This window comes from Falco naumanni, chromosome 4, assembly GCF_017639655.2.
Source record: "Falco naumanni isolate bFalNau1 chromosome 4, bFalNau1.pat, whole genome shotgun sequence".
In the NCBI taxonomy this organism is placed as follows: Eukaryota; Metazoa; Chordata; class Aves; order Falconiformes; family Falconidae; genus Falco; species Falco naumanni.
In genome coordinates this window covers 39,363,237-39,381,553 of record NC_054057.1, presented here as the reverse complement: position 1 = coordinate 39,381,553, position 18,317 = coordinate 39,363,237, and the positions used below count along the sequence as shown (strand labels likewise).

Here is an 18,317-nt window from a genome sequence, read left to right as displayed (position 1 = left end):
TCCGCCTCCTCCGCCGGCGCGGGAAAGGACAGCAGCTAGAGGGAGCTCCTCCGACTGCATCTGCCCGTGCGCCCCGGCTCCTTTCATAGGCTCCCCCGCCCCCTCCCCTCCCTCCTTCCCCCGTGATGGCGGAGGACAGCGAGTCTGCGGCTAGCCAGCAGAGCCTGGAGCTGGATGACCAGGACACCTGCGGTATAGACGGCGACAATGAGGAGGAAACCGAGCACGCCAAGGGGTAGGGGCGCGCTGCGGCGGGGCGGGCGGGCACAGCTCGAGGAGGCAGCCCCCGTGTCTGCCGCCGCGGCAGCGGTGGGGCTGGAAGTGCCGCCGCGGCCGCCGGCCGGGCCGGGCCGGGTTTCCCTCGCCGCGCCGGGCAGCGGCGTGGGGGGCGTGCGAGGCGCTCCCCTGCCAGCGGGCGGGCGGCCTGCATGGCGCTGCGCGGCCCGGCTCGGCGCTCCTCCGCGGCGCCTGCGCGTGTGCCGCCCGCGGCTGAGGGGGCCCCGCCGGCGGCAGCCCGCGCCCTTCTCCCGGGCCGCCTCCCGTCGCGGCTGGCAGCGTGTGGACGTGTGTGGACCCTGCGGCCCCGCCGTGCCGCCCGGCTCGGCGCCACTTGCCCCGCCGGGGGTGGCCTTCGCCCGCGAGAGGCGGGCGGCCGGGCCCCGGCCTGAGGTGAGGGGGGCGGCGGGGCTGACGTTCCCCGCTGGACGCCGGCCTTGAAAGCGCGCCTTAAAAGGGAGGGTAAACGCTGTTTTGTTGTTCGCGCGTTTTCAGGGTCTGGGGACTTCCCTAGGGTTTTTTCGGCCGTTGGGAAGCGCCCCGGAGCGGGTCTCTGCTCTGGGGACGTGCCCCTGCGCTGCCTGGCCCGGTTCGGCGGGTCCTCGGGGCGGCCCCGGCGGCCGGCACCCTCGCGCGCCCCCTCATCTCCCTCCCGCTCCCCTCCCGGCCTGGGACCCGTCCGGGCAGCGGCCGAGTCCGTCTGCCCCCCAGGCGCTCCTCCTCGGCGTCACCTATTGTCCGCAAGAAAATATTACCTCCAAATCCACACGCTGATGGAGAGTAGAGCGCGTGTTTGGCCAAGGCAGCGGCCGGAGCAAACGCTGTTGTTCTGGTTGTCGCTCCCTCTCGGCAAATCGCGTCTGGGGTCTTCCCACGCTGGGGATCAGGCGCTGCCTCTGGTCGCTGGGGGAGCTGGCAGGAGGAGAGGGGGAGCCGGCAGGAGGGACAGCCGGCAGCGGGGCAGCCCGTCGCACCGGCCGGCATGGGGCAGCGGGCCTCTGGCCGGGCATGAGGTGCCAAGGGGCTGGAGCTGGGGGCTTTTGGGGCAGCGAAGTGGGAGGAAAGTGTTTTAAAAATCGACTTAAGTTTACTTTTTTGAGAGGTTAGGAAATGCAATTGTGGAGAAGATGCTTTGTTGTCACAGCTAGGAGTGGCTGGAGTAACCTGAAATGGGTTAATTTATATGCTGCTACACAAATACCTTCCTCATGAATTTCTGATTCATCTGGTTGAGAGCATTTCTGTAGGTGATTGATGTTTGAGGATGTTTGTCGTTTGTCGTCTCCTGCCCCTCGGATTTGCTTGGCAACAAGCAGCTCTGCATCTTAAACGTGGCAAGAGAAATCAAAGAGGCTTGGGAGGACTGACTTGTCTGAAAGGCAGGAAAGGGAAAAACTTTGATGCTTGCTGCTCTGTCAGTGAATTCAGCGCATGCACGTTGAAATAGTTGTGTTAAAAATAATTCTAGTAATACAAATCTGGGATATTGAAACAGGACACAATAGCGTTTAATTATCTTGGGTGCTTGGTTATGTTTGTTTTGCCTAAATAAGCCACAGTTGATGATTTCCAAATATGTAAAAGTAACACTGCTAAGAGCAGAGAGAGATTATTGCTTTTCATAGGAGCCAGCCTGTCTAGAATTCATTCGTACTTTATTCCTACTCCAGTTTTCTCTTTCTGTGTGTGACTGAGCTGTCGCTGCCCTCTGCAGTGTAGCGAGGCTTGCAGCTACACACTCGGAGCGGCTGCTGTGACAGTGAGTGCAGAAGCAGTGTGTAAGGAGCAGCTGGGGAACAAAGAATTGCACTTTGGTGCTTTCTATTGCAGGTTGCTGCTAGTCTACTCCAAGGCTCGCTGAGCTCTGGGAGACAACTGCTGTTCGCCCCAAAACTTGTTTTTGTTGAATATCCCAAATGTCTTTTAATGAGTATTTCACAGAAGCTGCTTTATTTGTCTTTGTATAAAACAAAGTGAATGCTTCCAAGTAATATGTTCAGTTAAATTAGTGGTAGATCATTCCACTAGAAAAAGTCTCTATGTATTTGTATCATTTTTCTATAATGTTTCTGATGCATGAAGTCTAATACTGACTTCTGAATAATTATATTTTCCTGTAATCTTTTTGCTACTATTTGTCTGCAGGCTGAAGTATTCAAACAAATTCCATCAAATGAAAAGAAAAATCTTACATTACAGCAAATTCAAAGATCTACTCTTGATCTGGGAGATTAACCCATGGTAATAGGAGCCTAATTATTCCCTGTGTTGTCCATATCATAGTATATTAATTTTTGTGGTAGCCTTAAAGTTTGTTTTCAGCTTTTAGATTAGGTTTTTTATACCTACGCAATTTATGAGCCGTCTTACTACTTGAGACTATGACTGTGTCAACTGGTTTGCTAAATTCTGAATGGTCTCCATTGCTGCTGGTCAGTATTTAATCTCATGCTGTTTTAACTCTCACTTTTTTAGAAGAAGGTAGTGTGTTGCATGTCGGTCTCTAGTAGGATTGCTTTGTAAGTGAAGTTACTTTCAGCTGTTTCTTGCCATTTGAAAATAGGTCCTTCTAATACTGACCACAGAAAAAACATGGTTTTTATATATATGTATGAATTTGAATTATTTTTTTAATTTGCTTTTTTTATGTGCTTGAGCACTGAATGACTGCAGCAGAAAATGCCATTTTATAGCTCTCAACTGTGCAAATGTTTTCGTCCTCTGTTTTGCTCCTGTTTTTTAGATGCAGGATTATGTATGTTGTGTGACTCATTGCTGTTCTATTCTGTGTCTGCAGTTTGCTCCTGCTAGGTGCATTATGCTGTACTTGTTCTGTTTCATAATAAAGTGCTTACAAAATAGCTTTGTTAGTATGTATGTGGAAAAAATGTATTTATTGCACCTGAATCCACCCTACTGAGCCTAGCTTTGTAAGGTCTCTCAGTTTATACTAAATAGCTCCTTGTGCTCCATGGCAGAAAGGCTTTGGGCACAGAACATTTAGTAAACAGATGAGGAAAAAGTATGACCTTTAAACAACTCCCTCCCCAGCCCTCACAAAGTATTTACTTTGAATGTTTTAGTAGTATACACTTTCAATTGTTGTTAAACGGCAACTTTATAATGAGCACTACTTTCAGATTCTCAATTTTTTTAAAATAATATGTTTGAGGTACTGGAGGCAGCGCTGAGTGTTAGCATGTGAGATTTACATCTTGGTGTACAGCCTTACAGACTTGAAGGGGGAGGCAGAGAAATAATGCAGAGCTTTGAGGAATGTTTCTTGGGTTAGGTTTTAAGGCATTGCTACCAGGTTTTCATGCTCAAAAAACTTGCATTTTCAAGTATTGAAGTGTATGCAAGTGAAAACTTCCAGAGAGGCTGTCAGTAACGGTTATTTGTTAGTAAGTGGAATTTGAAGAATATAAGCCCTTCTGGTCAGGAGCTTGTTCTCTTGAAGTGGTGGCAGTCTAATACAACAATGGGAAAGCCCTTTACGTCTAAGGCTCCATTTTCTTTATGAACCAACAGCCCTAGTATAAACAATACTACTTTGAAAATTTTTGGAGTCTTGCCCATATGCAGAAGATCTCATTTCTGTAATCAAAAAGATCTATATAATGTCTTCAGAAATGTAGTTTTGCAACCTCACTTACAGAGAGAGAAAAAATACCGTGAAGGTGGAACCCACCCCCCACAACAGGCCTCGTCCTTTGCAGCTTAAAAATAAGCATCTCAAGTACATGTTTGGTTTTAAATTTGAGAAATTGCTAACTTAAAATTACATTTCCATGTAATTTAAAACAGATGTTGATATTACAAAAAGCTCTTTCTGCTAAAGTAGAATTTAGTGTCCAAAAAGGCAGTTGAAATAACACTGATGAATATTCAGTGGGAAAGATAATCTCAAATCAAAACCAAGGGAGCCAAAACAGTTTGACCACCCGAGTAGGGTAACTGTCACGTTCCTCCTGATTCTTCCGTCTCAGCTTTTCATGGTTTTGCTTAGAGCTCCACAAAGTTAAGTTTCTCTGCCTTTGCCACACTCCTCCCCAAACACAGTAAGTATCCCCATTTTTCAGTTAACCCTCTCCCGCCAAAACAACAAACAAAACCACAATACAGGGAGAAGAAAAATCTTTTTTCACATTTATGCAAAACACCAGATGTGTGTACATAAGTGGAAAGGTATGTGGGTGGGATCATGGGCTTGCATTGGTAACTTACAGACAAAAATCATAAAACTGTGGGCCTAAGTGACTGTCTCAGAGTTGTAGCCACAGCCTGTTTCTGTGGCAAAGTTTGGTCTTTTTGGGGCAGAATGAGCTCTTTTGGCTCTTCTTTTGCTTCAGCTGAATTGCACCCTGCTTTTGTGCTGTTCTTTCTTATTCATCAGACTGACAAAACTGTTATCGTGGGTGCAGTTAAAAATATCTGAGACCACATCCGCGCTTAAGTACACCTCAGCCTCGGTGTGTAGGCTTGCCCTTCTGTCAGTAAAGTGCTCCTGGTGTAAGTGTGTCTCTACTAGACTGACACAGTCAAAATCTTCCCGAAGTCTAATGCTGAGTATTTTTCTTAGTGTAACCAGCTGTGGGCTGTGCGATGGGCTGGGTTGGGGCTGATGTGATGTGTGAAAAGGTTATGTTTCCTGACATGACAGCTAGATACGGCATCAGCCTGAGTTGCATATCCTTTTTCTGCTTCCAGTGTGGGACCTGTGCTCTCAGTTGTGTCGCTTCAACAGTAGCAGGGTAGTTCAGAAAAAGAGATTTCACAGTTAAAGATCAGCTTTCACAGAAGTTGGCGACTCCCCTCTGCCCCAAACTTCTAAGAGTGAGATCCATTTCATGGTGTCATCATATAGGTGTATCTGAGCAGGCAAAGGAGAACTCAGATCTTAGTCAGCACACAAGACTGTTTAATTCAGAGAAAAGCTTTTAATAGGAGTCTGCTTTTAATCTTGTTACCTTTGCATATCCTTTGTGCTGTCATGTCCAGTGTAATTACTATAGGTTGAGCAACAAGGTTCCTCCCTTCCCTGCCATTCTCACTCCCAGTTTTAGAGCCTTTCAGTTCGTTTCAAGGCAGAGTGTGAGAAAGACAAAAATTCCTGAGATTATTTGCTTTTGCTTTTGCCCTGATTTGCTTGGTATCTCTGGCTGTAACTTGTGTTGGACAAACCTGTTTACTCAGTAGAAGTTTCTGCTTGCTGCCTGCTGCCAAATCTTTGGATTGCAGGCGTGCCTAAGTAGTTGAAGGATAAATGGTTCTCTCTTTATATCTTCTTTGTAGATTTTGTGAACAGTAGCAGTAAAAAAAGACTGACCCAAACAGGAGACTATGCATAAATAATTGCTCCAAACGGTCTCTGAATAACCTGTCAGACAAATATACCAGTATTTATTTTGTCAGAAATAGTGTGAAAGCTCTAAACCTGAAGGTCATAAGCCAAAGACTGGGATTTTGGAAGATTTTAAAAAAAAGAGTAGTTCTGAATGTCATGTATATTTTACAACAATTTAGTCCTGCCTCTTTCACAGCAAAAAAAATAGGCATTTCTATATGAAAAAAGGCCTTGAGCTGGTCAAAGAACAAGCTAATATTATCCTGGTAAGAGTACCATTTAACTGGGGGTAACATTAGTAAAGCTTGGCAGAGCTGCTTTTTCTCCATAGCTGCCAAATTTTTTTTTAGTACAGTCATTCATTATTTCACCAAACCAAATAAAACATTGACCCTCAGGTAATCCCAGCGAGCAGCATTCCCCTCTGGTGTGAGTGGGGCTGGCTCCTGCTGAAAGGCGAGAAGACAAGTGAGCTGCACCCATGCAACTTGGAGCTCGGTGCCTGCTGCAGACATCTGTTCAAAAACTTTTTGCTGAAACTCATCGTAGACTTTTGTTCAACACAAAAAAAGGGCTCTTGGGAGTCAGCTCAAGGACACAGTGGCATCATGTGGTATCATTTATTTTCTGTATGTGAGATGTTAAGAGGAAAAGGTGAAAGTTTGTGGACAGTTCAAGAAAGTAGAAGAGTACCTCATTAAATTAATCTTGGCGAAGGTGAAATCACTTTCCCCAGTATTTTTATCTCACTTTTGCCACAGATGGTAAAGTCCTAGGTCTTGTACATGTTTGGTTTTTTACTCTGTCACATTTATAACCTCTTGCCAGGCCTCTGGGTCTGTTCTGTGTTTAAACTCTGGACAAAATGTCAGTTTGATATACAGGCCTTCAAACATTTAAATTTTATTATTTTAAACTGAGAGTATAGACATTGTTAACAGAATTGTCTGGGTGATCTGGCAGTATCTTCATTCTGCAACAGAAAATTTTCTTCCTGCCTCACTTACACAACTCCATCTTTTCTTTCTGCAGACTTCTGGTAAATACTACAAATTCTCTTCTCTTTCCAGTGAGTGTGTCTGATCTGTTACACTCTTGTCTGTTGAATAACTCCTTGGTCCAATCCCAGAGGGAGCTGCATTTGTAACTCTTTCCCCTCTTTCTCTGAGAATAACTTAACCCAATGTAACTGTGAATGTTAAGGACTTCTCAGGCTTGATGTTTCACTACAGGCTGTTATAGAGAACAGTCATATCTCACGGGAATGGGTCTGTTTAGTTGCGTGTTTGATTACTTGCAGGCTTTTGGCCTCCAATTGGACATTGGGTGTTTTGTTGCTCGTTTCAGCTCTGAGAAGGTATAGGTGCTAAGACTGAGCATCATAATCTTGAAAGTGAGCATGTTCTAGTGAATAACATGGCCCTTGCAAATGTGTTGTTCTCAGTTACTTAGTAATTTAGTTATGTTCTTGTGAGTTCTCATTCTTTTGGTTTACCAGTATCACCTCTGATATTTTTTTTTCCCTTCCAGAATTAAAATAAACAATTGTTTGTTGTATTGACTTTTTTCTTTTCCAGTGAAAAACACTCAGGCCCCCCAAACACCACTGTCTGTCTTGAGCTCCATTATATAGGTATGGTTTTGCTGGGATATTAACCTCTTGAAGAGGATTCAGTGTTAACTGACTCATTGCCTCCCTATTTGCCTTCCGTCTGGGAGTTGCCAACACCTCCCACGCTTCCCAGATTCTAATCTAATCTTGATTCTATATCTTGATTATTTGTCAAATTAAAATCTTCTTAAAGAAGAAAGGAGTTGTATTATCAATAGTCAAAACATGTCAGAATCTGCAAGTGCAGTGTATGTTTGCTATGTTTTGGGTTTGTTTTTTTTTGTTGTTGTTGTTGTTGACCCCATTGTATTTACTGTTTTAAAGCACAAATATTTGGTTACTTTTGTTTCTTACTGGGTTTTCAGCAAGACTTTCATCACTTCTAAGTTAGAAACAAAATTCCTTGAAAACAGAATGTTGTTGTTTGCATTCATCTGAAATTCAGGTGTGCCTGACGGTTGAGCATGAAGCAGAAAAAAAACTAGGCCACTGAAAATTACTGAATTTCCAGGGAGGTTACTTTCCTGAGTTCCTCTAAACTCTGTTGAATTCGGTAGTTTTATGTTTGTGGTGGCTAATAGCCTGGAGAAGAGCACTGGCTCTTATAGATGTCACAATTTGACACTAGTGTGTCAGAACGCCTGGGTGTATAGAAAGCCTGACTATAAAACCAATTAGAAAGCACTTGCAGGAACTTTTTCATCAGTGCTCTCAGTTCCCCCTTTCCTTCGCTTTTCCTTCACATTCAAACTGCTGTTAGATTTTTTCATATTAAATGCTGTTTTTTCTATATTTAACTTTTTTTGAATTTTGAGCTCAGTGGTATTGATTTTTCTCATTGCACATTCTCTGAATCTCTGGCAGAAGTCCTGGAGGGGATTTGGGAGCGAAGAAGAAGAAAAAGAAGCAGAAGAGAAAAAAGGAGAAACCAAATTCTGGAGGCACCAAATCAGATTCTGCATCTGATTCCCAGGAGATTAAAATTCAACAGCCTTCAAAAGTGAGAGCCTGGTTATGTTTTAATTTGTCCTTGCTTTCTAATTTAATTTTAATTTGTGTGGTTTTTTTGCTCTTTGTAAAAGCAAGTTGGTAGTTCTGCCTTAACATGTCAGAATTAAGCAGATGGTTACTGTCCTGAATAGAGACAGAATAAGACCTGGTGTTTGCAGACTATGTGAAGTTAGCTGGAGAGTCGTCGTCATGACCACAGTGTGGTGTACTGTGAGAAAAGCAGAGGAGGAGGTGTTCTGCCTTTCTTTTTCAGCAGTTAGGACTCAGACTAGTGACATCTTTGTCAGAGGGAATCTTGATCTGCAGTGGTAATGTTTTTAGATAGATGTTGTATTTGATGAGTTGCACTTAGCCACCATCTGACTTGGCTTAGCACAGTTTCAGTGACTTGTACAGCACAATGCTATCTCATGGTGAGCATCAGCAGTAGGGAGGGAAGGTGTATCTGCTATGCCAACCAGAGTCTCATTTGGGCAAACAAGCAGCATGTCATCTTACATAAAATGCAGTAATCTCTAACATGTAGATACAGACTGAAGAAACTTTTTGCCATCTGAAAGACCTCTGCTGTAAAGAAGACAACATTATGTGAGGGGATGTATGGTCTCTGTGGACTTTGTGATAAAATAGCATTGTCTGTGTGCATTTTGACTACAGTGTTGTGAATGAATGATGAATAATGTGACGTGTTGGCTTTTTAAATTACAGCTTTTATCTCAAGAGAAATCTGAGCCTGAGAAAGTTTATAACATGATAAAGTTTATGGACCGTTGAGCATGTTGAAGTAGTTATATTTGCTTTATTTTATCCATGTGGAGAATGTTACACCATTATACCAATAGTACTATTAATCCTCTAAGATTTGTCAAGATTTGTCATCGGGGCTACCAACTGATTTTAGGGAAAAAGTTGTGTTTTGGCTCATTAACATACTGATAGATTTTGTGTTGTCCCTTTAGATCTTCTCTTGTCACCCCCATTGCTTTGAATGGGCACATTTGGCAGAAGAAGGGACACTTTAAAATACGTAGAGAGATCTTCAGTACTTTTTGATCTCACCACATGTTTCAATACTGTGTTTTTAAAAGCAAGTGGCATGAATTGCTAATATGATTGTTTGCAAACCATAACCAAGTAACCTCACTCATTTACAATTGGAGTAAGGTAAATTTTAATGTTAACCTAAAGACATAGTCCATTGCTGCAGTATCTTGGGAGTTCCTTGGTTCCCTGCTGACCAAACTTATTATTCCGTATGTTGCCCCTAATTGCATTAAAAGGAAGCTGCTTCACTTTCTATGTTTTCATGTGCAATATTTAGTCCTTGGCATGTTGCGGTCTTGCACCCCATTTCTCTGGTGCGATGCATTTTGCAAATGTAGAAGCCTATCCTTGTTCCAAGTTGTGTACTTAGGGTGGCACCCTTCATGACTATTTTACTCCTACAAGTTTAGCCACTTCGTTAGCAATGTTACAAAATTTTTTCTCTTACTGGCATAAAAGTTCTTATTTAAGTCATTCTCTCAAGATCTAGGCAGCTAAACTGTTTTACTATTCTTATATAGCTTCCACTTTACTTGCAAATGCATCAGTGTTTGCTGTTTTTTCGCCTTCTTTGCTGTGTTCCAGGCAGACACACTCATAAGTAGAGGAGTTTCTCTGTCTTGGACAACTTTCCTGGTTTAGATTTCTCAAAAGCATCTTAAACTGCTGATTTGGATCAGTGTGGAGAATATTTTTCTCTGCTACTCAAGTGATACTTACATTTTGTATTTGGCGATATGTGAAATCTATTACAGAAAAAAGGCTTCTAGCATTTGCTTGCTCTTGGTTGAAAAGAGATTTACAAAGTATTTCAGAGGCGTGACATTATACACCTTACCTCTAAGAGAATATATGCAGGATCATCAGGAAATGCTCAGTGGGGCTTATGAACTCATTGGAAATTATTTTGAAAACAGATTTTGAGGACAGATGAGTTTGTAAACAGGTGTACCAGTCTGGAGATGAGAAGAACGGAACAGTGAGTGTCCTTGGCTTCTCGCTCTCTTACTTGTGGTACTGGACTTCTTGAACATTGACGTGAGTGTAACCACAGCAAGAAGTGCTTATTAGCATTGTATGCTTATGACGACCTTTGGGACACTTCATTGCCCATTTCAGAAGACTTTGATTTCCCCAGTTGAGTAGACTGTCCACTCCGGCCTAGATCAGGTTGTTTAGTCTTCAAGGATCGGGACTCCACAACTTCTGTGAGCAATCTGTTACTTGTGCTTAAAACCCCACTAATTCCTTGTATCTAAATGGATTTTGCTGTTTTGCAACTTGTATCCGTTGTTTCTTGTCCTATCATTGTGCTTCTCTGCAAAGACTTGGCTTGGTGTTCTTTACATCCTCCCATTTCCCAGCAAGATTTCTCCTAGTCCCTTAACTTTCTCTTCTTAAGGCCGAACAAACCAAGGTCTCTCATCTTCTCTTCAGATGTCATGTTCTTCAGTCCCCCAGTCATCTTGGTGACCCTCCATTGAACCCTCTCCACTATGTCAATGCTTTCCTTGTAATGGGGAACCCAAAACTGTGAGATGTGATCTCAGGGGTACCAGATAAAGGGGAAGACTTGCTGGTACAACCCAGTATACAGCTGTCCTCCCTTGCTGGCCAGCAAACTGCTGGCTAATGTTCAGCTTTTTGCTCACCAGGACCTCCAAGTTCTTTTCTGCAAAGCTGCTTCGTATCCAGTCCATGCTGTTCTCTGCCATTGCAAGGGCTTTTAACGTCCTAGATGCAGGACTTCATATTTGCCTTTGTCAAGCTTTCCAGCCTGTCAAAGTAGCTTTGAATAGCAGCTCTGGGGTCCAGTGTATCAACTATTCTTCCCAACTAGGTATCTTCTATGAACTTGCAAAGAAAGCACTTTGTCATGTCCAGATCGTTAAACAGTATTAACCCCTAGCTTCTCAAAATCTTCCCCCTTGCCTTCTTGAAGGTAGGTGTGACATTTCCCTTTTTCCAGTCATGAGAAAGTTCCACCAATTGCTGTAACGTTTTAATCTTTATAGATGCTAGTTGCAGTAACATCAGCCAGCTCCCTCAGCACCTTCAGATGTATCCAGTCTGTTCTTAGGGACCTGTGCATGATTAGTTTGCTAAGTGGTCCCTAACTTCTGCTGCTGTGGTTAATGGGAGCCTGACAGACTGTGCTGGGTCACCACAGGGACACCAGAGGCCTGAGGTCAGCTCTTGTCACCAAAACTGAGGCAAAAAAAGCATTGTGTACCGCAGCCCTGTTGCACAACAGTGCTGTCTTGTGCTGTGAGGAGATGTTTCTCCTAAACTGAAACTAAACAAAATCACTCTTCTTTCAAATTCACATGAAGTTCTGTGTAGGTTTTTCTTGCTTTCTATTAAAGGAAAGCAAAAAGGTTTAAAAGTAAACTTCTTAGGTAGGCTGACCTCTGAAAGTTTTGAAAGGAGATTCCTCCTGATATCCCTAGCCATGTTGTATTTAGTACCTGAACATGAACTTTTTATTTTACATGTGCTAGTAAGATCTTTTTAGACCCTAATATCTTTTTTTTAGAATTTCCATTTTCTTTTTCTTAATGTAGAAAAACCATTAGAGACTTAAAAGAAACATACAAAATAAATTACAGTATGTCTGTGTTTATGTATGATTTCATAATGTACTGGTAAGATTTCGGAATTTATCTAGTGGCATTAGAGCTATTTGTATTAGGCCAGCGTGTAATAGACAAATTGATTTTTATTTGATTTGATTGCGAACTTAATGAGAACAGTAACTTATGTCACTGTAATCTGGATCTAGAAATAAGGTAGGTTTTTTTAGTGTTGCTCTAAAGTGTGTAAATATGTTAATTCACAGCTACTGAGATGACAGGCGTTTAAAGCATGCTCACAGTAAAATTTTGCAATACTTCAGTTAATGAAAGAAATTGCATAATGTTTGGAGAGTACAAGTATTTATTATAAATAGAAAATTATGTCCTGCTTGAGCTACAGACAGGGAGTTTCACTCCTTTTGTGACTGAGGATAAGGCAGTTGCCTGTCCAAATGAAGGTTTACATCGTTACTACATGTAGTTTAGGGTGGTTTTTCAATGCATGAATCCTAGAAAGAAAGTGGAATATGGAAACAGTGATCCATTGATATTCAGAAAAAAAAAAATCTGGTTTGAAATCTCGGTGCAGAATTGCTTGAAGTTTTCCAATGCATTTGAGACTATTCCTTCAAATGTATTTATTGCACTGCAGTCTGGAAAAACCTGAGCCCAGGCATGCTGTTAGTGTGCCTCAGAATAGAACTTACAACTTGGGAGATAACAAAACAAATACATAGATTAAAAAAGAGAGAGAAATGCCTTTAGATTCAGAAGTCTTTTACCGTTTTCCTCTGTCCTTTCCCATGCAGATAAAATTTTCATTCCAGTTAAACTTACTCAGAGTGATCAAAAGTGAGGCATTAAGACCTCTGTTTAGAAATGCTTAGCCTCAGGTTTTATGCTTTTCAAATAAATACTCAGTAGAGATTTTTCAACTCTTAAGTGGATTTATTTTATGCATCTGCTTCTATCAGTTAAGATTACCTTTAGTTGTGAGCATTGGCAGAGTTGGCATTAGTGGCAAGATGGTTAACTCCTAGGTATGATGCAATGCAGAGAGGTACCTACCATAATAATTGCAAGCTAACAGAAAGCAGCTAAAATATAACTAAGGTTAAAAAGCAGATATTTGTACCAATGCAGTGTACCTGACATACTGAACCATAGCAAATCTAAGTATTATTTTATATTGTATGTGTAAAGTAGAACTTCAGCTATCTCTGTGTGTACCAGTGGTATCTTTAGATTGTTAGATATCTAAACTGATTGTTTCATTGTATTTTACCTGGGGCAGGGGGTGTGGGGGTGTGTGTGTGAATATAAGAAGCTTTTTATTGTGGTACTGGTATCCTGCCTTAACGCTGCATTGTTTGTGTTAAGAATATTGAAGTTTCATGGTTAAATGCAAGCATAACTCAAAACTATGAAGTATTTTGTGAAGTTGCTTGCAGTTAGCTTCCCACCCTCCTGCTTCCAAAGGTTATACCTAAACTAGCCATGATGAGACAAGTACATGAAAGAATATGTAACAGTAAAATAAGTGAACTTGTTTGTACAACTGTTTAAAGTAAATGTACACAATAAGCTTCCTCTTCGATTTGTCTCTGTGTGCAGAATCCAGCCATTCCAATGCAGAAGCTTCAAGACATCCAGAGAGCAATGGAGCTGCTCTCTGCGTGCCAAGGCCCAGCAAAGAATATTGATGAGGCTACCAAACGTAAATACCAGTTTTGGGATACGCAACCTGTACCTAAACTTAGTAAGTTTAACTGGACCTAGACATAAGATCTGTCTTACTGACCTCTAAAAGAATGTGGTCTTCTTTAAGTGTGGTGTGTTCTCTAAAATGGGTATGAAGTCGGACTGTGTGTGGTAGAGATCCTTAATCTTTTGTGCAGTGTGTGTGGAATTCTTGATGTTCTCTAGGAAAGTGCTTGGCCCCCTGCCTGCAAATAGAATGCAACAAAATACGGTGTTAAATCTCGTTCTGATGTTCTCTATAAAAATGGGAGATGCTATTGAAGTAGCGTTCCTTTGTATATTGTAGGTCTGAACTCTTGAACAACAGAATGTAGAAGTCTTTTCCCCTTCAGGGAAAATAAGAACTCTTAAGTGCTGACAGAGGGTAAACTTTGATGTCATTTATTTATTTATTCCCCCCCCAGCAGATAGATTTGCTATCACAGAGATAATGACCCTCCTGCTGTAGGCTACGCTGTTTTCTTGCAGCTTCAAGTGGATAATGGTGCTTCTCTCACATGTGAACACTTCTACTGCTGTGTGTTCATACACTTCCTCCACAATGTACACTGCTTTGAAGGTAGTTTTCAGAGTCTGTTCTCTATTCTTGGTACAAAGTGAGATGGGGAGGTGACCTCTCCTTGCTTTTAATTTTGTAAGGAATTTGGCAGATTACTTTTTATACTGATCTGATCCCTGATAACACAGTTGGTAAATCTTATTCTTTGTTGGAGAAGGCAGTTGCTGACTCTTGCTTTTTCTGAATTGCTTTCTGAATCTTGTTCTTCCCCCTTCATTATCTTCAAGTTGAGCAACTGTAACTCTTCAGCGCTGACAAAACTTGGGGACCACACAAGTAAAGCAGTTTCAGAGCAATAGCTGTCATTGTTCTGTTCTGCGCGTTTCTCTCCGTGGCATTGGAGACTGGTGTAGATAAGCAGAAATAAGGTAGAGTCTAAAGCACAGGAGCACTCTGCTGTCTTTCCGCAGGGCAGTATTTCACTTTAATCCATTTCTATAGCTTAATCCACAGTGATCTCATTTCTCCCTGACTTCTTTGCATAGAGAAGTCCAGAGCAGTGTCCTTGAATGCAGTATTTTCCACTGGACTGAACTGACCTGCCCTGGCTCTTCTCCATACAAACTATCCAGATACTTCTGTAAAACTAATGGTAGTAATTGTCACAGTAATCCTGCCCAGGTACTGGAAGAACCTAGCTGAAATAAGTTGATGTGCAAATAAAAAATAAATACTCTGGCCATGACAAAGGTTTTTCAGAGCTAATTCAGGTTAGTCAGTATATCTTACAGCACTTCTACAGAGATGACAGTCTGTCACTTGCCAGCCTAAAAGGACCAATACTTTGGCTCTAAAAATGATTTGTTAGTGTTGTTCAGTAGAAATAAGCTTTGTTGGATTTGTCCATCAGAGGTTTTGTTCAACAGTGTTTATGAATTGCTCCTTGATTATTTTTTTTTTATAACTTTTTCCTTTATCTGCTGAATGAACATATTGGGAAGTCTTCACTATTTGGCATGCGGGATATGTTGATTCAAGGAATAGCTTTTTCCATAGAAAAAGCTGGCATCTTTGCATTCAATTAACTTCAGGATCCTTTCGCCTTCTAATTAAGGTTGTTAGCACTAGGTTCTTTAGTTAGGCCACGTCTGCCATGTAGTGGCAGTACCATTTAGGCTGTTGATACTTTCCACAGTTTGCATAGACGTGCTGGTAATGATGATCTTCCAAATTGTAATGGCAGGATGGAAGATCAGGATTGCATGTCATTTGGGAAAAGTTCTTACTACAAAGGAACATTTGACAGTTTAGAGCTTAATGATGGTGATGATAGGGTTGAGTGTTTATGGGTGAGAATCGGGGGGGAAGACCAACAAGGTAGATGTGGTGGGAGCCTATTACAGACCATCCGATCAGGATGAAGAGGCAGGTTAGTGTATGAGGGAAAGGCCATGGATGTTGTCTACCTAGGCTTTAGTAAAGCCTTGACACCATTTCCCACAGCATTCTTCTGGAGAAACTTGGCTGCTCAGGGCTTGAATGGGTATACTTTTCTCTGGGTAGAAAACTGGCTGGATGGCCAGGTCCAAAGAATTGTGATGAGTAGAGTTAAATCTAGTTGGTGGCTGGTCTCAACTGGTGTCCCCCAGGGCTCATGATTGGGGCCAGTTCTGTTTAATATCTTTATCGACAATCTGGATGATGGGATCAAGTGCACCCTCAATCGGTTTGCAGCTGACACCAAGTTGAGCAGGAGTGTTGATCTGCTTGAGGGCAGGAAGGCTCTGCAGGGGGGTCTGGGCAGGCTGGACTGAGGTCCATTGTGTGAGGCTCAACAAGGCTCAGTGCCAGGTCCTGCGCTGGGGGCACAACAACCCCACGCAGCGCTACGGGCTGGGGAAGGGTGGCTGGGAAGTGCCTGGTGGGAAAGGACCTGGGGGGGCTGGTTGACCTGTGCCAGCTGAACATGAGCCAGCAGTGTGCCCAGGTGGCCAGGAAGCCAACAGCATCTGGGCTGGTGTCAGAAAGAGTGTGGCCAGCAGGGCTGGGGGAGTGACTGTCCCCCTGTACTCAGCACTGGTGAGGCTGCAGCTCGAATATTGTGTTCAGATTTGTGTCCCTCACAGCAAGAGGGACCTTGAGGTGCTGGAGCGTGTCCAGAGAAGGGCAACGAAGCTGGTGAAGGGTCTGGAGCACAAGGCTTATGAGGAGCGGCTGAGGGAACTGGGGTTGTTTAACCGGGAGAAGAGGAGGCTCAGGGGGGACCTTATTGCTCTCTACAACTACCTGAAAGAAGGTTGTAGCAAGGTGGAGAAGAGAAGGTCTCTTCTCCAAGTAACAAGTGATAGGACAAGAGGAAATGGCCTTAAGTTGCACCTGTGGAGGTTTAGATTGGGTATTAGGAAAAATTGCTTCACTGAAAGGGTGGTCAAGCATTGGAACAGGCTGCTCAGGGAGCAGGGACATGGTTTAGTGGTGGACTTGGCAGTGCTGGGTTAATGGTTGGACTTGATAATCTTAAGGGTCTTTCCCAATGTAAATGGTTCTATGGTTTGGCAGGTGCTGCTCCACAGAAGAGAGACAGCTTCTGTTCATAGCTGTATAGCGAGGGACCGGAGTTGTAAAGTAAGGGAGGAGAAGAACGCATGCTTTCATGTAGGATTTTTAGGAACAAGTTTCGCATTTCATCAGCATCCCTTAAATGTCCTGGCTTTGCCATGCCACTGCTCCTGTGTAATCCTGTTGAGTTCAGGTCTGTTCAAATCAGTGGTAAACAGGATCTGAGCCATAGCTCGTTAGCTGTAAGTATATATTTCTCATGATGAGATCATGGTTCTCATGGCTAGCTAAATGCTGTGTATGTGCTGATAAAGAAAATAAAATAAATTGCTGTCCTGTGTATGAAATACTGGGCATCAGTTGAGGTAGAGTAGTTCTGTGCATATCTATAGATATCCTGATGAGATAGTCATTAGTCTCTATACAGTTTGTGAGAATGAGAAATAGTGTAAACTAATAATACCTATTTTTTCCAACATTTTTGAAAAGTTTCATGTTCCTATCACAGAATTATGAGGAAATACATTACATAACTTCAGTGCAGTTTTGGGAACTATCAGGAAAGCTAGCAATGTAACTGTTCTTTTTTTTTTTTTCTTTATTTTTTTTCTTCCTCCTCCTCCTGTAAAAGATGAAGTTATAACTTCACATGGTGCAATTGAACCAGATAAGGACAATGTCCGCCTAGAGCCATATTCTTTGCCACAAGGGTTTATGTGGGACACATTGGATCTTAGCAATGCTGAAGTTGTAAGTACACAAATTTTTGTATGTATCTAAAATCATTGAAACATTCTGATTGATGTGTGTTGATAAATCTTTGGATTTTTGTGTGTGTGTTTTCAGCTGAAGGAGTTATACACACTGTTAAATGAGAATTACGTAGAAGATGATGATAATATGTTTAGGTTTGATTATTCACCTGAATTTCTTCTGTGGTGAGTAGCAAGTTCCATATTCTGCTCTGGCTGGAGTGCAAAGAAGGGTGTTTTTATTACATCTTCTTAGGCAGTAATTTGTAATTATTTCTGTCGTCAATTCTAGGGCACTACGTCCTCCAGGCTGGTTACCCCAGTGGCACTGTGGGGTTAGAGTGTCTTCAAACAAAAAACTGGTAGGATTCATAAGTGCCATCCCTGCAAATATTCGTATTTATGACAGGTAAAATGCACCATTACTTTTATATTTGTAAAAGAGTAACACCATGAAACAAATCTTGAGACTGGTATCCATTGCCATAGAGAACTTAAAAAGAGAGAAGGAGTCTCACTGACCATAAAGAGTCAGAAAAGAGTCAGAAAAAGAGTCAGAAGAATCCTCCCCTGCCAAAGAAAAGCTTGTCGGCTCCTTACAATGAAGACCAGTAATACATATTTAAGAAATTTTCTTATTGATGGATGATGGAGATAATAACAGAATTTTCTGGCCCTACTGGAAAGTGTTTAAAGGATAGTCAGTCAGTTGGACTTCCTTGGCCAGGTCTTCATACACTGACAATCATAAAGAATTATGATACCACATGGCATGTGCTTGGCTGCATCTTGAAGTAATGCAATTGGCTAAGTCTTGATAGAGCTCTGAGAAAGGAGTGTTGCAAACACCTTAGACACAGCGTGCATATTGCACAATTTG

The 18,317-nt window shown here is 42.3% G+C and overlaps 1 protein-coding gene across 2 annotated transcripts in view; it reads left to right on the top strand.

Moving 5' to 3' along the window:
* Positions 1–18,317, top strand: part of NMT2 (N-myristoyltransferase 2) — a 31,956-nt gene continuing 13,639 nt past the window's right edge. The window contains exons 1-6 of one of the 2 annotated variants that reach the window (XM_040590090.1): positions 1–235; positions 8,100–8,235; positions 13,481–13,625; positions 17,317–17,435; positions 17,532–17,623; positions 17,730–17,846. In XM_040590090.1, coding sequence (XP_040446024.1) covers positions 126–235; positions 8,100–8,235; positions 13,481–13,625; positions 17,317–17,435; positions 17,532–17,623; positions 17,730–17,846 — 719 coding nt within the window. In that variant the 5' untranslated portion in view covers positions 1–125. The remainder of the gene's footprint in view (positions 236–8,099; positions 8,236–13,480; positions 13,626–17,316; positions 17,436–17,531; positions 17,624–17,729; positions 17,847–18,317) is intronic. The other variant, XM_040590091.1, reaches the window with a different exon arrangement.